The sequence below is a fragment of the Bos grunniens genome, chromosome 25 (genome assembly GCF_055505025.1).
Source record: "Bos grunniens cultivar Pamir isolate PY7600 chromosome 25, Bosgru_T2T1.0, whole genome shotgun sequence".
NCBI classification, from domain to species: Eukaryota; Metazoa; Chordata; class Mammalia; order Artiodactyla; family Bovidae; genus Bos; species Bos grunniens.
In genome coordinates this window covers 42,565,077-42,586,433 of record NC_141189.1, presented here as the reverse complement: position 1 = coordinate 42,586,433, position 21,357 = coordinate 42,565,077, and the positions used below count along the sequence as shown (strand labels likewise).

General features: G+C 58.8%; 2 protein-coding genes across 8 annotated transcripts in view; both read right to left on the bottom strand.

Annotated features, from left to right (window-relative positions):
* AXIN1 (axin 1) overlaps nucleotides 1-14,220 on the bottom strand; it is a 40,939-nt gene extending 26,719 nt beyond the window's left edge. For 4 of the 7 annotated variants that reach the window (XM_086376622.1, XM_086376626.1, XM_086376625.1 and 1 more), the window contains exons 1-2: nucleotides 11,250-11,388; nucleotides 6,510-7,470 (exon numbers count right to left, since the gene is read on the bottom strand). In XM_086376622.1, the coding sequence (XP_086232748.1) occupies nucleotides 6,510-7,387 (878 nt within the window). In that variant the 5' untranslated portion in view covers nucleotides 7,388-7,470; nucleotides 11,250-11,388. Of the gene's footprint in view, nucleotides 1-6,509; nucleotides 7,471-10,897; nucleotides 10,918-11,249; nucleotides 11,389-13,877 lie in introns of those variants that run through there. The other 3 variants (XM_086376627.1, XM_086376624.1, XM_086376623.1) reach the window with 3 other exon arrangements.
* Nucleotides 8,661-12,735, bottom strand: LOC147345745 (uncharacterized). Its single transcript, XM_086375608.1, is given in 6 exon segments — nucleotides 8,661-8,714; nucleotides 8,971-9,065; nucleotides 9,691-9,830; nucleotides 11,070-11,187; nucleotides 11,250-11,310; nucleotides 11,313-12,735. Coding segments are annotated over 6 exon segments (1,272 nt in total). The 5' UTR covers nucleotides 12,117-12,735.
* Nucleotides 14,221-21,357: the final 7,137 nt, after the last annotated feature.

Sequence of the window (21,357 nt, the reverse complement as noted above, 5' to 3'; positions counted from 1 at the left end):
CACTAGCCAGCCCCCCCGACCGACAGGCACACGAGGCACACACAGTGTATCGGCACTGTGACCAGGTCTCCCGTGGACACGCGAAGTCACAGGAGCCGGGGGGAGTCCACGCGTCAGGGAGGAAAGGAGCGCGTGCCAGACCGGCATCTAGAAACGATCCTTCTGGGCGTGGTGGGGGAGAGACTGGGGCAGAGACTCAGCTAGAAGGTTCTGTGGTTGCAGGAGGTGGCGGGCGCCACAGCGAGAAGCAGAGGGCTGAGCACACGCTTGGCCAGGGAGTCTGGGCTGGTGGGCTGGGCTGGCCAGGTGGGCTGGGCTGGAGCTGGTAGATGGTGATGCTACTTCTGTAGCTAAGGATGGCAGCTTTGGGTGCCTCTCAGGATACACGATTAGTAAAACTGCAAAGTGTCACGATCTGAAATCGCCTGTCACCTGGATGAGAATGTCACCAACATCGAGCAGACCAGTAAGTTCAGATGACAACGAAGACACAGCAGGATCTGAAACTTCAAGCACTTGCTGTGTGCGCTGGACACCTGCTGCGTGCCGGCACCACCACGGACCAGCTCACGAGCCTCCGTGATAGCCTCATCTGGCAGGCCCTTGCTTCATCCTCCTCATGTTATAGGAAAACTCAGAGAGGTGAGGCAACTCTCCCACCATCACATAACCAGGAGAAGGGTGACCCCAGAAGATACAGCCAGTGGAAAAGGCATCAAGCGAGGGGTTCTTAAATTAAACCACTGAGCTTAATTAACCTTCTCCCCATCTAGCCCACAAGGTGACTGGAAAGATCTATAAACTCCTGTCTTTTTTGTTTGGTTGCACTGCCCAGCTTGTGGGATCTTAGTACCCCAACCAGGAAGTGAACTCGGGACTGCAGCAGGAGTGTGGCGTCCTAACCACAGGACCCCAAGGGAATGCCCAGTAAATTCCTGTCTTGAGAACCCCACAGCTGCACACTAAAGTATGTCTAAAAACATTTCCAGTCACCAACCTTGGGATCATCTGTTCAGTTAAAGGAACTCATCCAGGTGGACAAGCCACACACCTGGAAGGTGTAAGAAAAGGCAGCAGGGCCATGTTCTCTTCCTAACCTGCATGTCCCAACTGAGAGTGAGTAAAGCCTCAGCAGCAGGAAAAACGAGGGGGAAGGTTGCAGGGAGAGCCACACTGCACAAACGAGTCACCCTCCATCCAAAAGATCTAAGAATCCAACAGTGAAGAGTACTTGCACTTCACTAGTGCAACGGTGGTCACGGTAAGTGACGGTAAGTCACTTCAGCCATATCTGACTCTTTGCGACCCTGGGGACTGGAGCCCACCAGGCATGGGATTCTCCAGGCAAGAACACTGCAGAGGATTGCAGGGCTCTCCTCCAAGGGATCGTCCAGACCCACGGATCGGGATCAAACCTGTATCTCTTATATCTCCTACACTGGCAGGCGGGTCACTTTACTACCAGTGCCACCTGGGAAGCCCTGAAGGTCAAATTAAACAGGCTGTCACCAGAATCCCTTGGATAGCCAGGAGATTGAACCAGTCAGTCCTAAAGGAAATCAACCTTGAATATTCACTGGAAGGACTGATGCTGAAGCCGAAGCTTCAGTACTTTGGCCACCTGATGCAAAGAGCTGACTCACTGGAAAAGATTCTGATGTTGGGAAAGATTGAAGCCAAGAGAAGAAGGGGACAATAGAGGACGAGATGGTTTTGATGGCATCACTGACTCAATGGACATGAGTTTGAGCGAACTCTGGGAGATGGTGAAGGACAGGGAAGCCTGGCGTGCTGCAGTCCATGGGGTTGCAAAGAGTAGGACACGACTGAGCGACTGAACAACAACCACAGCAGCAGGACCAGTGTCCTGAGACCCCCGTCACCTGGGCCCCCGCCACCCCGAGGATAGAAGCAGCCGGCCCCAGAGTCACCGCCCCACCCCCGCGCCATGGGGCTGGAGCTGCAAGAGAAACCCCAGAGCAACCTCACTTTTCTGCCTTCCACACAAAATGACACACATTTGGGTGCTTCCTCTTTTTACATTTCTCCTTCTTTAAGCCATTACCAGAACACAGTTGACAAGGCAACAAACAGGTCAGGCAGTTCCTCAGTGTGGGCAGTAAGGGCTGGTCATCCGTCCTTCACCAGACCCACGAGTTACTCCTGCTACAAGCATCATCCGCACTGAACTCTCAGCCCACGGCCACCGGGACCAGCGCTGACCAGGGGCCTCACTGTCTGCCCCACCCAGAAGATGTAAGGAGAGAGCAGGTGAGACCCTGTCCTCGGGCAACTTCTCAACCAGTGAGGAAGGCAGTAAAGAGAAATGGAAAGCATTCGCCACTTAGACATTAAAACCAGCAGCAACATAAACAAGGTTCTGCTGTGGAGCAGAAGGAACTGTATTTGATATCCTGAGATAAACTGTAAGGGAAAGACTATATAAAAGAATGCATATACAGTATACGTATAACCGAGTCACTTTGCTATACAGCAGAAATTAAGACAACGCTGTAAGTCAACTATATGTCGATTAAAAAAGGAGAGGGGCTTCCTTGGTGGCGCTCTGGTTAAGACTCCACGCTTAACCACAGCAGGGCACGGGTTCGATCTCTGGTCAGGGAAGTTTCACACACTGCATACTGTGCCCCAAAAAGGAAATATGTTTTTAAAAAGAGACAGAGAAAAGAAAACCAGTGGCAACAGATAAGTGCAGGTAGTTGAAGGACTGAAAAAGATGGCCTGACTTCAAGCCTGACCAAGCAGGCCGAGCCCAGCCCCTGGCAGGCCAGGCCAGGCTTCCAAGCCTGTGGATGTCTTACAGGCCCTGGGCCCCCAGGCCAAACCACTCAGCAAATAAATAGCCAAAACACCTGTGCCATCAGACGGCCCTCTGCCAATTCACACCAAATTTAAATGCGGGTAGGAACCAACCAAAGTCAGTGCAGAGTTCCACTGACAACGGGCCACAAAGACCAGGAAAATTTTCCGTACAGAGAACAGCAAACCAGCAAGGAATTTAATGACCCCTCAGCCCAGGGCTCCAAATGACCCCAGGGGACTAGGTTAAGTGCAGAAAACAGCAGGAACACCCCTGTTTTCTCAGTTCTGACAAAGACCTATGGAAAGGGCTCTCAAGTCAGCAACATGAAAAACAGCCATGTGAGCACGTGAAGCCAATGAGGAGCGGGCAAGGAGCGGGCACACAGGCAGCCCCACCTGGTACAGGGAGCCAGGGCAGCCCCAGCAAGCGTAGCTGGAGCGGCCTCACGTGCAGGGCCCGTGGGGCCGGGGAGCTCAGCTCTGGAGCCCCTTGCTATCGTTCTGTCCCAGACAGGCCCTCCTGACACACTCTCCAGCAGCGGCCGCGCTGAGATGGCACGTGCTGCTCCTCCGGCTGGGCAGCGGGGGCAGGCACCAGCACCCACTCTCTTTCTCCCTCCCCGCTGGACAGGGCGGGGCGGCCCTACTTGGTAGGAGCCCAGGCACCGTGATCAGACTGGAGTGGGCCGGCCACACGGCAGCCCTAGCCGTGGGGAGCAGTTGTTTACAGAACATGGGAGCAAAGCTGGCCGTGGTAAGGCAGAGACAGAGCAGCACCCAGAGAAGAGCAGTTCCTGTAAAACCGACCTCCCACATGAGCCAGCACTCACGATCCTAGATGTTCTACCCACAGGAGATGGAAACTCACGTCCTCGCAAAAACCCCCACACAGGTGTTTACTGCAACTGCCCAAAGCTGGACCCATCAGGAAGTCCTCTAGCTGGCGAATGGATACGTACACTGTGGTCCATCCAGAGAGTGGAATACTATTCAGGGCTGAAGCTATGAGCTATCAAGCCACGAAAGGACACTGAGGAACCTTAAAAGCATATGACCAAGTGAGAGAAGCCAATGTGAACAGGTTACATACGGTCTACTTCCAATTACATGGCGTATAGAAAAGACAAGACCGTGCAGACAGTAGAGATTAGGATCGGGTTCATCCGCTGTTAACAAATGACCACTCTGGTAGGGGCGCTGATGGGGTGGTAGGGGGAGGCTGTGCACATGTGGGGCAAGAGCACATAGGAAACCTCTGTACCTTCCTTGCAACTGTGCTGGGAACATAAAACTGCCCTAAAAGACAACAAAAACAAAATCAAGTCTTTAAAAAAAACATGGCTGAAGTCAGAATCACACCGCACCGGAAGCTGGGCCTGCGCCGGACTTTCTGTCTATCTGGGTCAGCCCAACGCCTTCACTGTGGAAGCCGGGCGGGCTGGGTTTTCTGTGACTCTCAACCTCATGGGCCCTAACCGCAACCCCTGTAAAGCGAGCGGACTGTGCTGGACTCCACAGCCTGTCAGTGCTGACGAACACCGGCCCTGACACAGGAGGGCGCCCATCCACACACCCACACAGGCAGCCCCGGGAGGGCGCGTCCCAGTGCAGGCAGGGCTCGGGGGCGCCAGCACCTCCACGTGCCTGAGTCCTCACAGCTGAACATGTTCCCGCAATCGGACAGTAAAGGGTACATACTACGAACAGAGCAAACTGAAGAGAGAAAAAACAAGGCTGCTGCTACAACGGGCCCCCGACCGAGAACTGGGAAGTGTGAGGGGCAGCACGTGGGAATTTCTAAAATCAGAAATCAGAATTGAGCTCAATTTGTTTTCCTCTGCAGCCCAGGCCTCAAATATAATCCCATTTTAAAACTGTTCTAATCGAATACGAAAACCTCCGCGTTAGGTTCTAAAAGCTGTTGTCACTTACTGCCTTCCTTACCAGGGTAATTTTATAGTATATTCTGTCCTAAAAAGATTACTTAATCCATAAGGACAGTGAACAAAAGGTGTATAAAGGTGCACAAAGATTACCTCAAACACTGTATCTTTTTTCATCACGTCACTTAAAGAATATTTAAACCCTGAAAAAGTTTAACACTGTGTTTGTTAGAAGTGGCCAATCTCTCTGCCACAGAAAGCCTGGAGAGGTGATCTGGGCTTTTACCGCCTCCACAGGAGAGCCCAGCACCCAGGGATGCATCTGCAGATCCGCGATTGAATCCGCAGGGCCACAGAATCCACGGCTTTCAGTTCTGCAGGCAGGAGTGTCCGGGACCCCCTACCGACAGGGAAATGAGTGAGGACGCGAGCGCCCACCGACATTGGCTATAGGCCCCAGCTCCACACCAAACACACTTCCAGCAAACTGGCACACTTCCAAACTGGCAACGACTTCCGGAGAGCACCACTTCACGCCTCCAAGGCTGCACCGTGCCCCATGCAAGGACTGATCGCAACTGGAGAGAGCTGGGAACTGAACACACAGCAGCACAACCCTTTCCTTGGCGGGCCCAGGAGGTGCACAACCAATCCTGGAGCCCCCGCTGCAGCCACAGGGAGTTCCCAAGGTGCTCGGACAGCCTGCGGCACAGCAGCCTCCTCGCCACCACCTCCCAAGCGGCCCGGAATTCCCTCCATACTGATGCACTCAAATGTCCTATCAAGCCAAGAGGATCAAGTCTGCCACATAAACCCACCTTCTGTGCAAAAGAACACAAATTTTACTACTAAAGGGTAAGCTTTAAATATCATATGACTCCTAAGAGTTCCAACATTCCTAATGACTTACAAAGCCACATAGGCTAGGCTGTTCTTGATAGGTCAGTCAGTCAGTTCAGTCGCTCAGTCGTGTCCGACTCTTTGGGACCCCATGGACTGCAGCATGCCAGGCCTCCCCGTTCATCACCAACGCCCAGACTTTCCTCAAACTCATGTCCATCGAGTCGGTGATGCCATCCAACCACCTCATCCTCTGTGATCCCCTTCTCCCGCCTTCAATCTTTCTTTATAAAAGTGCCCTCAAAATACAAATATTAAAAACATCTAGGGGGGACTTCCCTGGTGGTCCAGTGGTTAAGAATCCGCCTTTCAATGCAGGGGACTCCGGTTCAATTCCTGGTTGGGGAATGAAAATCCCACATGCCTGGGGCAACTAAGCCCCCGGGCCACAACTACTGAGCCCGTGGGCCCAAACAAAGATCCCAGCAACTAAGACCTGATGAAGCCAAGCAAACAAACAAACAAACAAACAAACATCCGGGACTTCCCTGGTGGTCCAGTGGTTAAGAATCCGCCTACCAATGCAGCGGATTTGATCCCTGGTCCCTGAAGATCCCACGTGCTGCGGGGCAACCAAGCCCGTGCACCACAACTACGAAGCCCACGAGCCGCAACCAGAGCCGCCACCACGGGAGAAGCCCGGGCCCCACGGCTGGAGGGCAGCCCCGCTCGCCACAGCCAGGGGAAGCCCAAGCACGGGAATAAAACACACACACACACACAATTTTAAAAGAAACGTAAAGACACCTAACACACGAGAAGGTATCGTGAGCAAAGACCAGCCCCACAACTCACCCCGGCTCCGGGAGTCCACCCACTCTGGCTGAAGGACAAGGCCTGTCCCTGGCTGCTTCTCCAGGTCGTGGAGGTGGGCACAGGACTGCAGGCCGCGGGTCGACTCACCTGAACTCTCTTCCTTCGCTGTACCGTCTACTCGAGGAGGCCCTCGGGGCGGCCGTCTCCAGGAGCAGCTTCTGCGTGAGCCTGCCGGGCGGAGCAGGGTCCCGGCCACTGTCTTCATCCACCTCCCGGTCACACTTCCATTCCTCGTCTTCGTTCAGCGTGGGCAGGTACCCGGGGACACCCTTCCCTGTCCCTGACCCAGAGCTCTGGTCACTGCAGAGCTTCGGGCTCTCCGAGCCTGTCCTCGTGTACTCCAGGTAAATGTCGGACTTGAGGAAGGAGGGGTAGGTGTTCTCCTCCATGGTGGACTGGACCTCCGTCTGCGCCTGGTCGAACATGGCGGGGTCGATCTGCTGCTTCGAGATGCAGTCCTTTATGAAGCTCTTGGTGGCGGGCTTGGTCTGCCGGGACACAATGCCGTTGTTATCAAGGATGTATTTGCGGTAGATGGCTCTGGCCAGCTTCAGCCTCTTCTCTTCATTCGAGTCACAGGGCTCCAGTTTTCTGAAGCCGCTGCAGGCAAACCAGAAGTCCAGGAGGTCGGCACAGTCCTCCTGTTTCAGGAAAGTCCTAAACAGGTTTATGCCGTCTTGATCGTCCAGCAGGGAGTGCAGCGACTCGGCCCACTTCAAGTACGGAGGGGTGGGCGACGCGCTGCCCTCAGGCTCGTACCCCAGGTCCAGGTCCGAGCGCCTCGGAGTGGCTGTGGAAGTCTCCCCTTTAATCCCAGCGCCTTTCCCAGAGCAGAAGCTGTGGCTGACGGGCCTGGGGTCTGTGGACACCAGTTCACCCTCCTCACCAGGCACTGGGGGTCGGGGGGCATCTTCGGTGAAACTTGCTCCGAGGTCCAAGGGGAAACCCTGCTCCTGGATATTCATTTTGGGACTCTGTGCGTCAATGAACAATGAGCGCTGCACCCTAATACATCAGTACTTACGGCTCCAAAGTGAATCAATCTGTCCTGTTGAAACCATTAAGAGGACAAGGATTAGGAAAGGTGGGTCCATGGAAACATGACCACAGAGGTTTTCTCACCACAAGACTCTCAATGATGCCCTCCCACTCGAACTCAAAGCCAGAAACTCAGTTTAAATGTTCAATCCTTTGTCACAAGGTTTTGTACTATGTTAGAACAATTTCTGTAAACTTTGCCAACTACAGGAATGCCTCTGGCACAAAGAAATCGATGTCCAGAACACAGAGAGCGTCACTACCCTTGAGGGTCCTTCTGTGAGAACAAAGAGAGACTACAAGCCTGGGGACCCTCCATCCTGAGCTGCTACAGGACTGCGTGGCCAAGCCCTCTCAAGCTCCGGAAAGGCAGGAGGGCTGGAGCAGACACAGGAGCTTCTGGTCCTCCCAGCTGTGCAAAGCCAGGTGAGAGCCAGCCCCTCACGAGGAAGGTGAGGGTGTGTATCTCAGCGTCACAGGGCCGCTGTGATGCGCAGACATGGCACTCCACACCGAAGGCTGGCAGCCATGTTGGCCCTCCACGCTCTTCGAGCCCACGGCTGCTCTGCTTCTTGCTTTCCACCGCTTCACACTGAGTGTCCCCACGACCCGGGCAAACACACAGCAACTGGTTCTTCTAAGTCTCCACACACCCCAAAGAGCAGGGAACCTTCCAGTGAGGAGCACAGGACGCTGCTTCCGTGCACAGGGGCCTTCTCACACCGCTGATGATGTGAAGGCTTTTATTTTTTTTGGCCACACAAGGCAGCTTGTGGGATCTTAGTTTCCCAAGCAGGGAATGAACCCAGGTCCTCAGCAGTAAAAATTTGGAGTCCTAACCACTGGACCACCAGAGAATTCCCATAAACAGTCTTAAAAAAAGCTTCCATCAGACATGCTCTAGACTTGAAAACCTTGCTTAAAAGGAAAGTGTCCTTCTGACAGCAAATGGCAACTGAGTACTCTGAGGAGCAGAGAGGGTACCGAGCAGACGAGGCCCAAACCCTACTAGCTAAGGAAGCCCGCGGCTCACAGGATGCAGCTAGGGAAAGTAAAGGCCACGTGACTCGCCCTCTCGGAGTTAGGGAGCCATGGTTCTGTCTCTGCTGCTAGAAGCCCGTCTTGCACAAGGGAGGGCTGCCCTGTCAGGGCTCTGCCACAGCCTCGCGTCCTGTCCTCCCTGACACTGAGCCCACGGGCTCAGGCCACACCTCCCAACCTGGCCTGCTGGATGTAGGTGGTCTGCCTAGGAGACTGGAGAGAAGCGTGATAGGCCCAATCGCTGAGAGCGCTGAGCAAGTCAGAGGAGCAGAGCAAAATCCAAAAACCTGGCACCAACACAAGGCACAGACCTCCCAGCCACCTCTCCACTCTTGGGCCCTGGCCTACATGCAACCTGCCCCACACCTGGTCTGCACACACTCGCCTGCCAGCAGCTGCCAACACCTCATGGCACCCAGAGGTGGAGGATGGGTCACAACTATTGTCCTGCAGCTAGTGACTAGCCTACCGGGTCGGCTGCAATCTCGGCCTCGGCAGGAACAGCCTGCTTTCTCAGGTCAAGGCCCACGGGCTGTGACAGCTGCTGCTCACAGACCACTTCAACTGCAAGGTCACCTCCTCTGAACCCCATCGATGGGGACTGAGCACCTCTGAGGTCTCCACACCAGCTCCCGGATGCTAGCGCCCTCTTGTCGGGGTCACCATCTCAGGAAGGACCCACACCTGGTCCCCTGAGCCTTACTGCTGGAGATGCTCTGTGGTTCACTTGCCTTGAGAAAAAACTAAGTCACTGTGTTCTAAGGGGAAGCTGATTACAAGTCATGTCACTTTCTCTTAAAGTGCTGATGTCTTCCAGGTAGATGACTTGGAGCAGCCTGGTTTAAACGTTCTCTGCAGGGCCTACAGGATCTGACACAAGGTCTCTCAACTAAGGGGCACCAACAAACATGTAATTCATGAACATTAAGGAAAACAACACTCGGCACAGATGTGGAACATCAGCCTTCACGGGTGCTGAAACAGCAGCAAATTCAACATCGAGCTGTCTTTTCATTTGGGTGAGAGCAAGTCCCCCTAATCATTTAAGCTATCTTCTCATAGCCCGGAAGAAACGTTTCTTAAAATTCACATCTGCTTTTGCCTGTCAACTGACAGGAGTCCTTCGGTGTCCCAGAAGCACAAGAACATCTCTCCACATTGCTGCTGTTATGAAACGCGCTCCCATTACTGAGATCTCCGGGTTCCCAAGAAGAAGCATGGCAGGCGTTCAGCGTGCACACGTACACACCACATAGGAAGATGCTGCCTTGCTTCAGATTAGAGTCACGGACCCACAGGCACTGGATCTCGCCAACAGCCTGTAACCACCTTCAACAAAGGGGACCCCACAAAAGGAATCTACAACTCTGATGCCTCATTTACAATCTCCTTCAGTCACTGCCAAGGAGCACCCCCTGGGTACCACGGCAGCCAGCTCAGAGCTGTAGGCGTGTGTATATTTATTTATTTTACTCAAATGCAACTTTTGAAGTTTTGATTTATGTGAAGTATGGAAACAACAGAGTGTGACTCTGACATACTCCCAACTGTCCGTTAACTAAGGATTGTCCTAAGGATTGGGACTACAGCTTTCCATGTAATTTATTCCCCCACCACCCAAATCCTCAATGACCAAAGAAACCCAAAAAGTCCACTTAGCTTTCCTGAAACCAGAAATCCAAGAAACGTCAACACTGGCTAGGAATCAGACAGAAACATACATGCTGTATGCTTTCCCATCCTTGTTCCTGAATACGAGTTCTTAAAACTGAAACCCAGATAGTGCTATCTTGGGAGGTCAGGTTTAGATGTGTGTGTTCTCCAAAACAAGGCCTGGTCCAAGGATGTCTGAGGGTCTCCCTGAAGCAGCAGAGAACAGAAGTATGAGCACAAACAAGGGGCCAAGATGCACAATCACTCTTTATTAATTATCTTAGAGACCAGCTGAGAAAAATGCCCAGAGGACTAACGCATTTTTCTCTGCTGTGCTCGATGCTAAACTATGAGCGTCACTGCCCTGACTGTACAGCTCTGGTTTCAGAAGGGACTCAGTTCCCATGAAAATGGAGAGCAGAGGTGGACTCTAAGACATACACCCGGGAGAGAGGCAGAGAAAGCTGGGGGGTGAAGCATCTCCCCGAGGGAGTAGAGCCCCTCAAGCAAGCCAGACCACCCGGCCTCAGGCTCTGCCTCACGGGGAGTGCTTCCTCCGGTTTCAGGTTCACTCACTCCTACTTTTTGGTTGGGGGGGCGGGGGTTGTACGGGGAGGAGAAGGGACCCTCCGCCATCCGCCTTATCCCCAGGATGCTTCTGCACCCACCACCCACTCTGCCCCAGGCCCACGGATCACAGCACCGCACTCAGCACCATCCAATCAAACACATCAGCTGCACACCTCAGCCTCCTCCCGGAGGACCTTCCTTCTGAGAATCCCGAGTATTCCTCACTCCTTTCAGCTCACCCAGAGCAAGTGGCTGCCCGCTGTGAGCCGTCCACCGGCCCCAGAGTCAACAGGGGCCGACCCCTCGTCTTCGGCATCAGCAGCGAGCACCCCCTCCTAGACACACCCGCCCTCGCAGCGGTGGGCCGCACGCCTCCTCTCGCGCTCCGAGCCCTCGCGGACCCGGACCTGCACGCCCCCCGAGCCCCTCTTCCGGGTCCCGCTCCCGGCCCGGCCCGCGCGGCCTACAATGGGCGCCGCACAGGCCCGCGCCCCTCAGGAATGCGCGCCCGGCCGCGCGACTCACCCGCGCGGCGGCGGCGGCGGCGGCGGCGGCGGCGGCGGGGCCCCGGGCCCGGCTCCCGGAGCGGCGCGGCGCGGCCCATGCGCTCAGCGGCGGCGCCGCGGGCGGGACGCGGCGGGGGCGCGGCCCCGGGCGGCCCCCATCGCAGCGGCGGCGCGGCGGTCCGCAGGCGGGCGCAGGGCAGGCCGCGCGGCCGCCGCCAAGGCCGGCCGCGGACTCCCGCCGGCCTGCTCCGCGGGGACGCGGCTCCGGCCCGACTCCGGCCGGTCCGGCGGCGGCGGCGGCGGCGGCGGCGGAGGAGGAGGTAGCGGCGGCCACGATCGCTTCCCCGAGCGGGGAGCCGGAGCCCAGAGCGCCTAAGCCCAGGCCGGAGCGCCCCCGCCGGCGCCGCCCGGAAGTGCGGGGGCGGGGCCCGGAGCGTCGGGCGGGGCCCGGGGCGCGGGGCGTGCCGAGAGCGCGGGGGCGGGGCCGGGAGCACCTGACGGAGCCCAACGCGGGGACAGGGCGAGGAACGCGCGGCGCGGAGCCTCCGGCGTGGAGGCGGGACCTTGTGGGCGGGGCCGAGTTGTGGGCGGGGCCAAGGAGGGGGGAACCGGGCGCAGAGCGCGAGACCGAGCCAGAGCGCGAGACCGAATCCGAGCGCTGGGAAGGGCCTGGAGCCTGGGGGCGGAGCCTCTGCCATAGAGGCGGGGCCTGGGCGTGGGCGTGGGCCCTGAGCGTGGAGGCGGAGCCAAGTGTCCAGGCGGACGGGAGGCGTGACGCAAAGCCTGGCCAAGCGGACCTCAGCAGATATGTCGCTGGGGGCGGGGCCTTAGTGTGGGCGGGGCCAAGACGCCGTCGAACTGCTCTGGTCCCCTGGGGCTGTGTCATTAGGGAGGGTGGCCCGAGCGCCCAACGGAGAGATGGCCCTCAGGCGGCCCCGCAGACGCACGCCAGGTCGGAGCCCTTTTCTGCTTCCCACATGGTGTCCACTGACCCAGGGCTCCAGAGGTCAGCACCCCAGTCCCGGCCCGCCCAGCCGGGCTGCCACGCCCTCCGAGCTCTCTGACCCGGAAGACTCTCGGAGGAGAACGGCCACTGACTGCCCCTGGCACGGAAGAAGCAGGTGTCCAGGAGTTGGACAGTTGCAGGGCCAAGCCAGGCTGACCAGGAGCTAAGCCCCGAGTGACATACGGCCTTTTGGTCCCCCTTCTCCATGCCTACTGCCTCCTGGTCAGCCAGGACCCTGAGAAGGTCGGCTTGGGCTCTGCCCTCCCTGAGTCCCCGTCAGGTCACACAAGAAGGCATCCAGTGAGTGCTGGTTGTCACTAGGGCGGGAGCTCCAACCTCCAGAAAGAGCTGTGGGCGGAATGGCCGGGGCCCCACCCAGCTGGTCCAGGTTCGGGGTTCCACTCAGGCACCATCCAGGGTCCTGGCAGGGGCTTCACTTCCCACCACTGCCCCACGGGTACCACTGGCCCAGGCCAGCCTGAGAGCAAGGGCTTCCGGATGTCCCAACACCTGCATGACAACCCCCTCCCCCTCACTGTTGCCATGGCCACCCTGGCCTGATCTGCAAGCCCCACTGGCTAGCTCCTGGGTTGCCCACCTGTCACCAGCCCCTCCCAGAGGAAAGATGTAGGCACCAGGAAGTGCTGACTGCCCCCCACGGAAGTGTCCCTGCAGTCCACCCCCACGATCATCCAGGACCTCATCCTCCAGCTGTGCCACGTCAGACCGGGCACCTTGAGAAATGCTCCCAGGGGCCCCAGGGCCTGGCTAGTACCCCCTTGTACACACAAGGAGGTTGGAGCTCAGGCCGCACAGGGACCTGCTCACGTCCTCCAGACCTGGGGCCCCGTATCCCTCACCTGTCCCAAGCTGTCCCCAGCACCCCCCGTCCCTCTGTCCTAGGCTGTCCCCAGCAGCCAACCTGCTCCCTGGAGCCCTCACAGTCTTCAGGGCTCTTCCCTGGCTGCCTCTGGTCACTTGCCCCCAGTCCCTGAGGTCATCTCTGATGCCACTACCTCTTCCCAGGGACACTGCTCACCCCCACTGCCCGCTACGAAGGGAGGAAGTCCAGGCTCTGGGCACTCCCGCACCAGCCAGCCTCCTATGCAGCTGCCCACGGCTGGCACCTGCCTGAGGTGCACAGCACGGAGGCACCCCAGCTCTAGCAACCAGCTTCCTAGGGCTCAGTACAGCCTCCTCCGACACCCAGGCTTTCATCCGTGAGGGAGGAGGCCACAGGGGAGTGCCCCAGCCTGCCGATAGCCCAGGCCACCTCTGAGGGCTGTCACCACACCCAGGACTGGCTGGGTAGGGGCAGTGGCTACGGTGGGTCAGCACCGCAGAGGAACAGCACTGATGAACCCAGCTGGACCGACTAGGGTCCTTGTGACAGGTGTCACTCTCTCACATCCCCTGGGATGGTCCCAGGCTTCCAAGGGCTGGTACAGGAGATGCCTTTGCAGCCTCTCCCTGGCTCTGTTCAGCTGCAGAGCCTTAGAGGCAGAGTGGGTGGGCTTCGTGGCACAACAGGGTCTGTGTGGGCTGCAGGAGTCCTGGGTAAGCTGGACAGACAGCAGGGCCTCCAGGACATCGGTCCTCAGGCTGTCTTCCCACCTCCAGACACGGGCCCCCAGTGCTTGCCTTGGTTCTGCAGAGCTGCTGCTGTGGCCAGGCCAGGCTCCCAGGGTCGTGTCCACATCCATCCTCCTCCTGGCCCATGGCGGCAGACGTCCCCAGGCCCTGGGACCAGAGCAGGGCCCTCGCACCTCCGGCTCCTCGGGGCCCTCACCCTGTGGGGACAGGAAGGGAGTCAGAAAGCCTCGAGGAAAGGCTGCAGCCTGCTTCCATGGGCTGTGGCTGTGGGCACTCAGGGCGGGCATGGGGGAGCCCACAGGAGGGAGCTCAGGGAGACTCTGGAGAGAGGGAGGCAGGGAGGGCAGCCCCGGGGGCCTGTGCTGGAACAGGGGTGGCCGGTCAGAGGGACTGCGTCAGCCACCCAGAGCTGTGATCAGACAGAGCCGTGGGAGCCTGGGAACAAGGAAGTGCAGGCTGGAGCACTTTCTCCTACAGAGGGCCTTTCCGATGCACCCTCCCCAGGGGCAGGAATCTGCCACCACAGGCTTTGATGTGATAAACTGTGGATGACGTGTGTTCAGGCTTTCCAGGAACTAAATGAAAAACTTAAAACCAGAAAAGAAATTATTTTCTTCAACTTAAGACATAAAAGGAATATTTGAAACACAGTGAGCTCTGAAGCCTTATGGGTGTTTGTTTGTCCACTTGGCTGAGGAAGACCATTTATCGTAAGAAATGATTCGCAGGAATCATCCATGATTGACTGAGGAGGCACGTTGAGGGGCATCAAGCCTGATGCCACATGTGGGGGACGAGCCCCCGGGATGGGCTACTGCTCATAAGGTCCGCACCCTCTCCTAGGAGAGGAGGACGAGGAAGAGGCTGCTCTGAGTCAGCCTTGTGGAGGCGGTCCCGCTTCACAGGCAGAGCCTTTTCTGGGTTCTGCGTTTTCTTGCTCCTCTGCCTGGTCACAGGTGTGCATGGTGGGGGTGGACAGTGGGCAGGCAGGTGAGGACCCGAAGTGGAAGGAGGCCTTGGCTCATTCATTCTGACGAGGGCACGTGGACTTCCCTTCCAAGAGGCGGCCCCAGCCACAGGGGCCACCTGCCTTTCCGGCAGTGAACTTGGCCACGGCGACTCCATATCTTGTCCAAGTGTGCTTTTTCCATCAGCTCTGAGCTCAGGGAGGGGGTGGGGGGAGGAGGTGTGCCCCCATCACAAGTTTGGCAAAGGATGCGGAGTCGTCACACCGAGGGCATGAGATACACACCAAGTAGAAAGGCTCAGAGCCCACACACACGGTACTCGCCTGGGTGGATGCAGAGGACATGCCTGTAAAGGCAGGAAACACCCCAGAACACCCACGCTGGAGGGGACAGGGCCGGGCTGGGGTTTCTTCATGCGTCAGGAAGAAGGTCCACAAGGACACTAACTGTTGTGATCTCAGGAAGGCCAGCAAGCTCTGCAGCAGGCTATCTTCCCATCAACGGTTGGTACAAATTAATCCAACAGAGTGAGACAGGTGCAGGGGAGGACCTGGGGCTACGGGACAGAGCTGATCCCTGAGGCAGTGTCAGACTGGGTGTGACTGCTATGGTCGCCCCGAGTCAGTCCTAGGACCGGCAAGGAGGTGCGCCTCCTGGGCCAGCCGGCTCCATGGCCGCCCGTCTGGGCCTTTCTGAGCCCAGGCTCGGCCTCTGACAGGTCCTCCACCTCTTTCCACCTGTGTTCAGCTCCTCTCGCCCTTCATACCTGTGGGCAGGCGTGTTCTTCAGGCTGGCATTCTGCATCCCTCTTGCTGCCTGGACTTCTCTCTCCAGCCTGCAGCCAAAGCTGCCACAGACAGGTCAACCAGTAGCCACCCCAGCCTAAGTGCCAAGCAGGGAGGGCAAGGGACAGGAGCAGGGTTTTCTTCAGACAAGCTGGCTCCAAGGCCAGTTCAGTGGCACAGCCGATACTTTCTGACCCTGCTGCTTTCTGTCATCCAGTCCCAGTGGCCCCCACTCCTAGGAGATGCTTCACCCTACCCCGGCCTCTCTCAGGCCAGGAGGTCCCACCCAGAGTGAAGGAAGCATTCCGAGCACCCTGCCATTGCAGGCATTCTCAAAGACAACCAGCCGCAGGGGTCACCTGCTTGTTCCGCTTGCTCGGAGCCCCAAGTCGCAGGCCCAACAAGCCAGCGCCACGCTCGTCCCAGGGTCCCTGAACAGATGACTCACCCAGCAAACCTGAGAGCCCCCACACCCCTGCTGGCCCCTAGGAGTCAAGGGCCAAGTCCCAAGCCAGCACACTGGATCCCAGGGTACCCTCCACACGTGCCCAGCTCGGGTCTTACCCTGTGTCCTGAGGGGGTTGCATCACTCCAGGTCAAGGGGCATAGCAGGGCCACCCTCCTGTACTGCCTCTCTGGTGGATTCTGACCACAAGGCTGCCTGTTAGGCTCAGGGACAGAGGCCAGGTGTTGAGGGTTTGATGTCCAAGGTGGCTCCCGACAGCCACTGGGGCCTGGGAAGGAGGAGGGGCGAGCAGCACCCCCCACCCCAGCTCCATACCTCCCCAGCTTGGTGCTTTGGGACCCCCTGTCCAGCTCCCGCCTCCCTGGATACTTGAGCACCTGCCTGCCTCAGGCCAGCCAGAGTCTCTGGGCACCTCCCTGAGCCAGAGTGCCCTCCTCAGCAAGTGAGGGTGCCGACCTGCTGCTGGCCTCAGAGGTCTGTGTGCAGCCCTCCATGAACAGGCGTAGGCCATGAGCTGGACCCTACGCTGGCCATGGTCCAGGTCGAGTATCTCAGACACGTCACCAACAGAGGACTGGCCTCCCAGCCCCGCCCACTCCCAGTGCTTTCCCCAGGAGCGGCAGATCCAGGCAGAGGGGCCAGGTCCCCGAGGGACGCCCGCCCTCCTGCTGCACTGACTTCACACCGGGTGGACTGGCACCTCTGTCCTCCCTGTTCCCTGTCCCAGCTGCCCCATCCCTGAAGTCCCCTCCTGGGGCAGTGAGAACTCACACCCATCTGTTGGTTATCCCTTCTCCTTCGGTCTGACATACTTCATTCCACCCCCTCGAGCCTGCACGGTCCGGGGACCAGGGCCACTCCCCAAGCTCATAGCTGGGGACTGGTGCCAGGAGATGGGGAAGTGTGCCCAGGTGGACCAGCTGCCCTCGCCCACACCCACGCCCTCACTTGCTGTCCCTCGATGTCTCTCTCGGCTGCCTAGGAACCCTGCGGCCACTGCGGCCCAGTTATAAGTATGTGATTATGTATGCCGGGTCCCTCTGGCCCCTTTGTTGCTGCAGAATCTGTCATGGCAAACAAAAGTGCACTGGATTAGCCACAGTGGATTAAAAGATTTGCTTCTCAGAGTTTACCTAATAACCTAACAATCGCACAGACGGAGGCTTTGAACCTCCAAAACACGCTCGCCAGGCCATCTGGGAGCTCGCGGCCTCTGCGGGCAGCAGGACGACCGGGCGCTTTCAGGCGCCTCCGCCTGTCCTCACGGCGGGCTCGGCCGCAGCGGGCCTGAGCCCTCGGCTCCTGCCAGGTCCATCTGGGCCAAACACGGGGACGAGAGCAGACCTGGAGAATGTGGAGGCCCGTGCTGGGGGCCAAGGCCCAGGGAGGACCGACTTCCAGAGGGCCTGCTGCCCAGGGCTGGCTGCGGGTGGTGGGTACCGGGCCTCGCCTGCGTGGGCTCAGCCCCCAGGGTAGCACGTAGCACACAGCGGCAAGGACACTGCAACATGGAGGGCGGCCGTGGCCGGCAGGTGACACGCCGGGCTCCACCACGCCATGGCGCACGGTCCCGCTGCTGGCGCCCCTCAACGCGCGTTCCTGCACACACGCGTGCACACGCGCACACATGCACACACATGAGCGTGTCCCTCTTTGATCTCCAAAAGACACTCCATTTACAAGCTCTTAATCACAGCTGCCTTTTCGGGGCCTGTCCTCTGAAGTCCCGAGTAATGGGATTTGGTGCTTCTGATCCATCTTGGGCTGACCGCTCCCGTTATAGGTGGACATTTTTTCCCTTTTTTCCGCCTTTTTTTTTTTCTTCTTAAAAAAAAAAAAATGCTCCTGCAACTGCATTGCCTTGACATGCCTGTTGCCTAGCCCTGGGAGCAGTGGCCGGGAGAGGGGCTGGGCGGCCGTTACGCCCAGGGCCCTGGCCAGTTGGGGGTCTTTGATGCCGCCTCTATGTGAAATCTGCCGAGAAAGACCCACGAGAGCGGTTTCCTGGACCTCGGTGCGCTGCGATTCGTCCTGCCTCGTGCCGTTCCCTTTGTCTCTCTTCCCATGACCCTTCCTTGGGGTATCTGGGGAGAGGGTCCCAGGGTGAAGGTGCAGAGGGCGGGGTGGGCGGAGGGCTCTGGGCTCCGCCACAAGAACAATGGGCAGCAGGGAGCGCGTCCACCTGTCTGCCTGTCCACCCGTCTGTCTGTCCATGCGCCCGCCCGGCTTACCTCACCTGCCTGGCTCCGTGCGCCTGCTCCCGCCCCACCGGCCCGCGCTCCGCCATGCTGGGCCTGGCCGTCCGTGAGAGCACTCTGAGCCACTCCAGGAAGCGGGTCCCTGCTCTTGGCCACTGTGTGGCTGCGAGGAAGAAGCGTGACTCTAGGCTGCAGCTCAGGCTCCCACCGCCGATTGGCTGAGGCAGGGACCAGATGACGGCCTCGGAACCCTATGGTAGCCATGGCAACCAGCCCCTTTAGACACCGCCACCCCCGAGCCACTCCTGACTGCGGAGGGAGCAGGCGGCACCGCTGGTGGGCCCATGCCAGGGTCCCCTCGGAGGGTCAGGTCAGACGTGGCTGGGTGGTGGCTGCTCCTGCAGCAGCCATTGAGCGTGTACGTGTGTTGTGCACGTCCAGCATGAGGGGCTCCCTGTCCCTCTCTTGAGACGTGTCTCAAACCACTCCATGCCCTTCCTGATACCCTGGCAGTGGCAGGAACAGTGTCCATGCAGCCCCTACTAAGAGGATGACTTCAGGTCAGGCTTGCACCAGGAGCTGAAGGCCAGGCCCACGCTGGTGAGAAAATAATGGGTGAGGGCAGCGGAAGCGGGAGCCGCAGGAACTCCCCACCCTTGAGGGAAGTCCAAGCTCTCTCCACCTAGACTACAAAGGGCCTGCCAGCCTCATCTCTGCAGCCAACCCCTCCTCCGCCCTTTGAACACACTCATGTGACCCCAGCACAGCCCTCCTGCCCCAAAGACTTTGTGTGCCTGTCCGACAGGACCAGGGGACTCTTTCCAACCCCAAGGCTTTGCAGCTGCTCTTCCCAGGGCCTGTCCCCAGCCTGCTGGCCTCAGCAAGGCCTTCCCTGAGGTCTCAATGCCACAGCTTTCCAGCAAGGACACAACACACCATCACTCCAAGGACCGGCCCTTCTGGGTGTTACAGGGCAGACAGCATCCTAGAGCCACCCAGACCCCATGTTCCTGACAGCCTATGGTCTTTCCATGGGCTGCTGGGGTCAGCACCACCTTGTCGAGGTCCCCGTGAAGGCCACCGGAGAGCCCTGGGCAGCCCAGCCCCACCTGCTGAGCAGAAGATGGAGACTAGAGGCCAGGCGAGGAGGAGCAGGTGTGAGCCTCATGCCCCAGGAAGAGGCCAGAGTTGAGGCAGACCCTGAGGAGTCCACTGCCAAAGCCAGAGGGTTCTGGAGTCAAGGGGAGTGTGGGACAGGAGCCCAGGGCTCACACACTTGACGGAACAGAAAGAGGGCACGCTAGACTGGGCCCAGAAGCTGCTTGTCCAGTACCCTAGATTCATCCCACACCTCTTCACACTGGCCTGGCTCCACCCCACGCTGCCCAGTCTCCGAGCTTCCACCCCCAGCCGTGGGGCCTCCTGTCTGTGGACACCTAGCGCAGGCAGAGCCTGTCCAGGGGCAAAGTGCAGGCGGGGGCTCAGCGCTGGGCCACCTGGGGCTGCTAAAGGGGCTCCAGCCTGTTGCCAGGGAGCGCCAGACTGCACAGGTTCTTCTGACCCCTGCAGGGCTCTGCCTTGGGGGCAGCCAGCGGGGGTGGGAGCTGGCTCAAGGGGCAGCGATGAGTGTACAGGCTGGGTGGGTCCCAGTGCGTGTGGATGCCCCCACGGCTCCTCTGACTCCCCCGCACCCAGACAGGGCCCAGGCTGCCCTGTGCAGATGGGAAAACTCAGGTGAGACCCTCCTGAGGGGCCCTGCCCCTCTTGACCTAGGGTATCCCCTTCTCTAGGGACTCAGGGACGTCAGAAGGAGGCAGTGAGCTCAGCATGCCACACTGTCAGGGCCCCACGGCTGGTCCCAAAGGCCCCTCCCTAGTCCAGAGCCACTGTGATACTTCATCCTCCTGCCCAGTCCAGCAGGGAGCCATACTGGCTGAGCTCTGCTGTCAGGGAAACACAAGAGGAGGGTCGACCCAGCTGGTGCAGACAGGGGCATGGCCAGCTTGCAGCTAGGAGCTAGTGCAGGACAGCTCCGGTTCCTGCAGGCTTGACCTTCCTCGGTACCACTGCAAGTCCTGAGGGGCTGCAGGCCCTCGGCCAGGGCAGAACCAGAGGCTCAAACAGCAACACGTCAGGGGTGTGGCTGAGCGGGGCAATGGCAGCTCAGGGGCCCTCAGCCTGACCAGGACTGGCAGTGGGACACGTGGAGGGCAGTCCCTGTCCCCTTACCACTTCGCCCCCCAGACCAAACCCACAGGCCCAGGGGTGGCTTCCTAGGGGCCGGGCAATGAGTCTGGCCTGCAGGGAGAGCTGCAAAACTTCTCTGGAGTCAAGGGTATCAGGGAGAATTTGACGAAACTGCTGTTGCACCAGAAGAAAAGGGCTGCACTCAGACCCCACCGCCAGCTCGGCCCCAGGTGGCGGGCAGGCTAGTGACCCTCTCAGGACATGCCAAGCTCCTCCCAGTAGCCAGCAGAGGCCTCCCAGGACCCACCAGTACCCCCCAACCCACAGCCACTGCTGGTACCTGGCCCAGCCCCCACCTACTCAGGTCACGTACCCTATACCAGTGCAGGGTCCCTCGGGGGCCCAGGAATGACCCAGGTGCCCCCTCGGCTATGGCCTTAGTTGGAGCAGGAAGGAGCAGGCCAAGACAGAAGTACCAGAGTTGAGGTCAGTGAACGGGGAATGTTCTGGGTAGACATCACAGGGGACCCAGGCAGAGACTGTGGCGGGGGGGGGGGGGGGGGGGGAGACCCTGGACATGGGAGGGAACGTGGCCTGCCCAGATCACCCCCAGTCCACCAAGCTAGGGGCTGTGGTTTGGATAACTGGGCTGGACGTTGCGAGCCCACAGAACCGGGCCAGGGGAGAGTTGGGCACCATCAGCATTTGGTAAAACTCTTAAAAAATTAAAACCAATCACAAAACAGGGGTAGGACACATGGGGTCTCAAGGTCCATGGAGGAGATAGGGACTGGTGAGACCTCCACGGCACTCCCGCTAGGGCCCTGACCCCAAGGCACCCCCTAATCCTGGATGACCTCACCGGGAGCCAAGGGTCTCTAGGGCCCTCCTGCAGCTATGCCCACCAGCCAGCTGCAGGCTCTC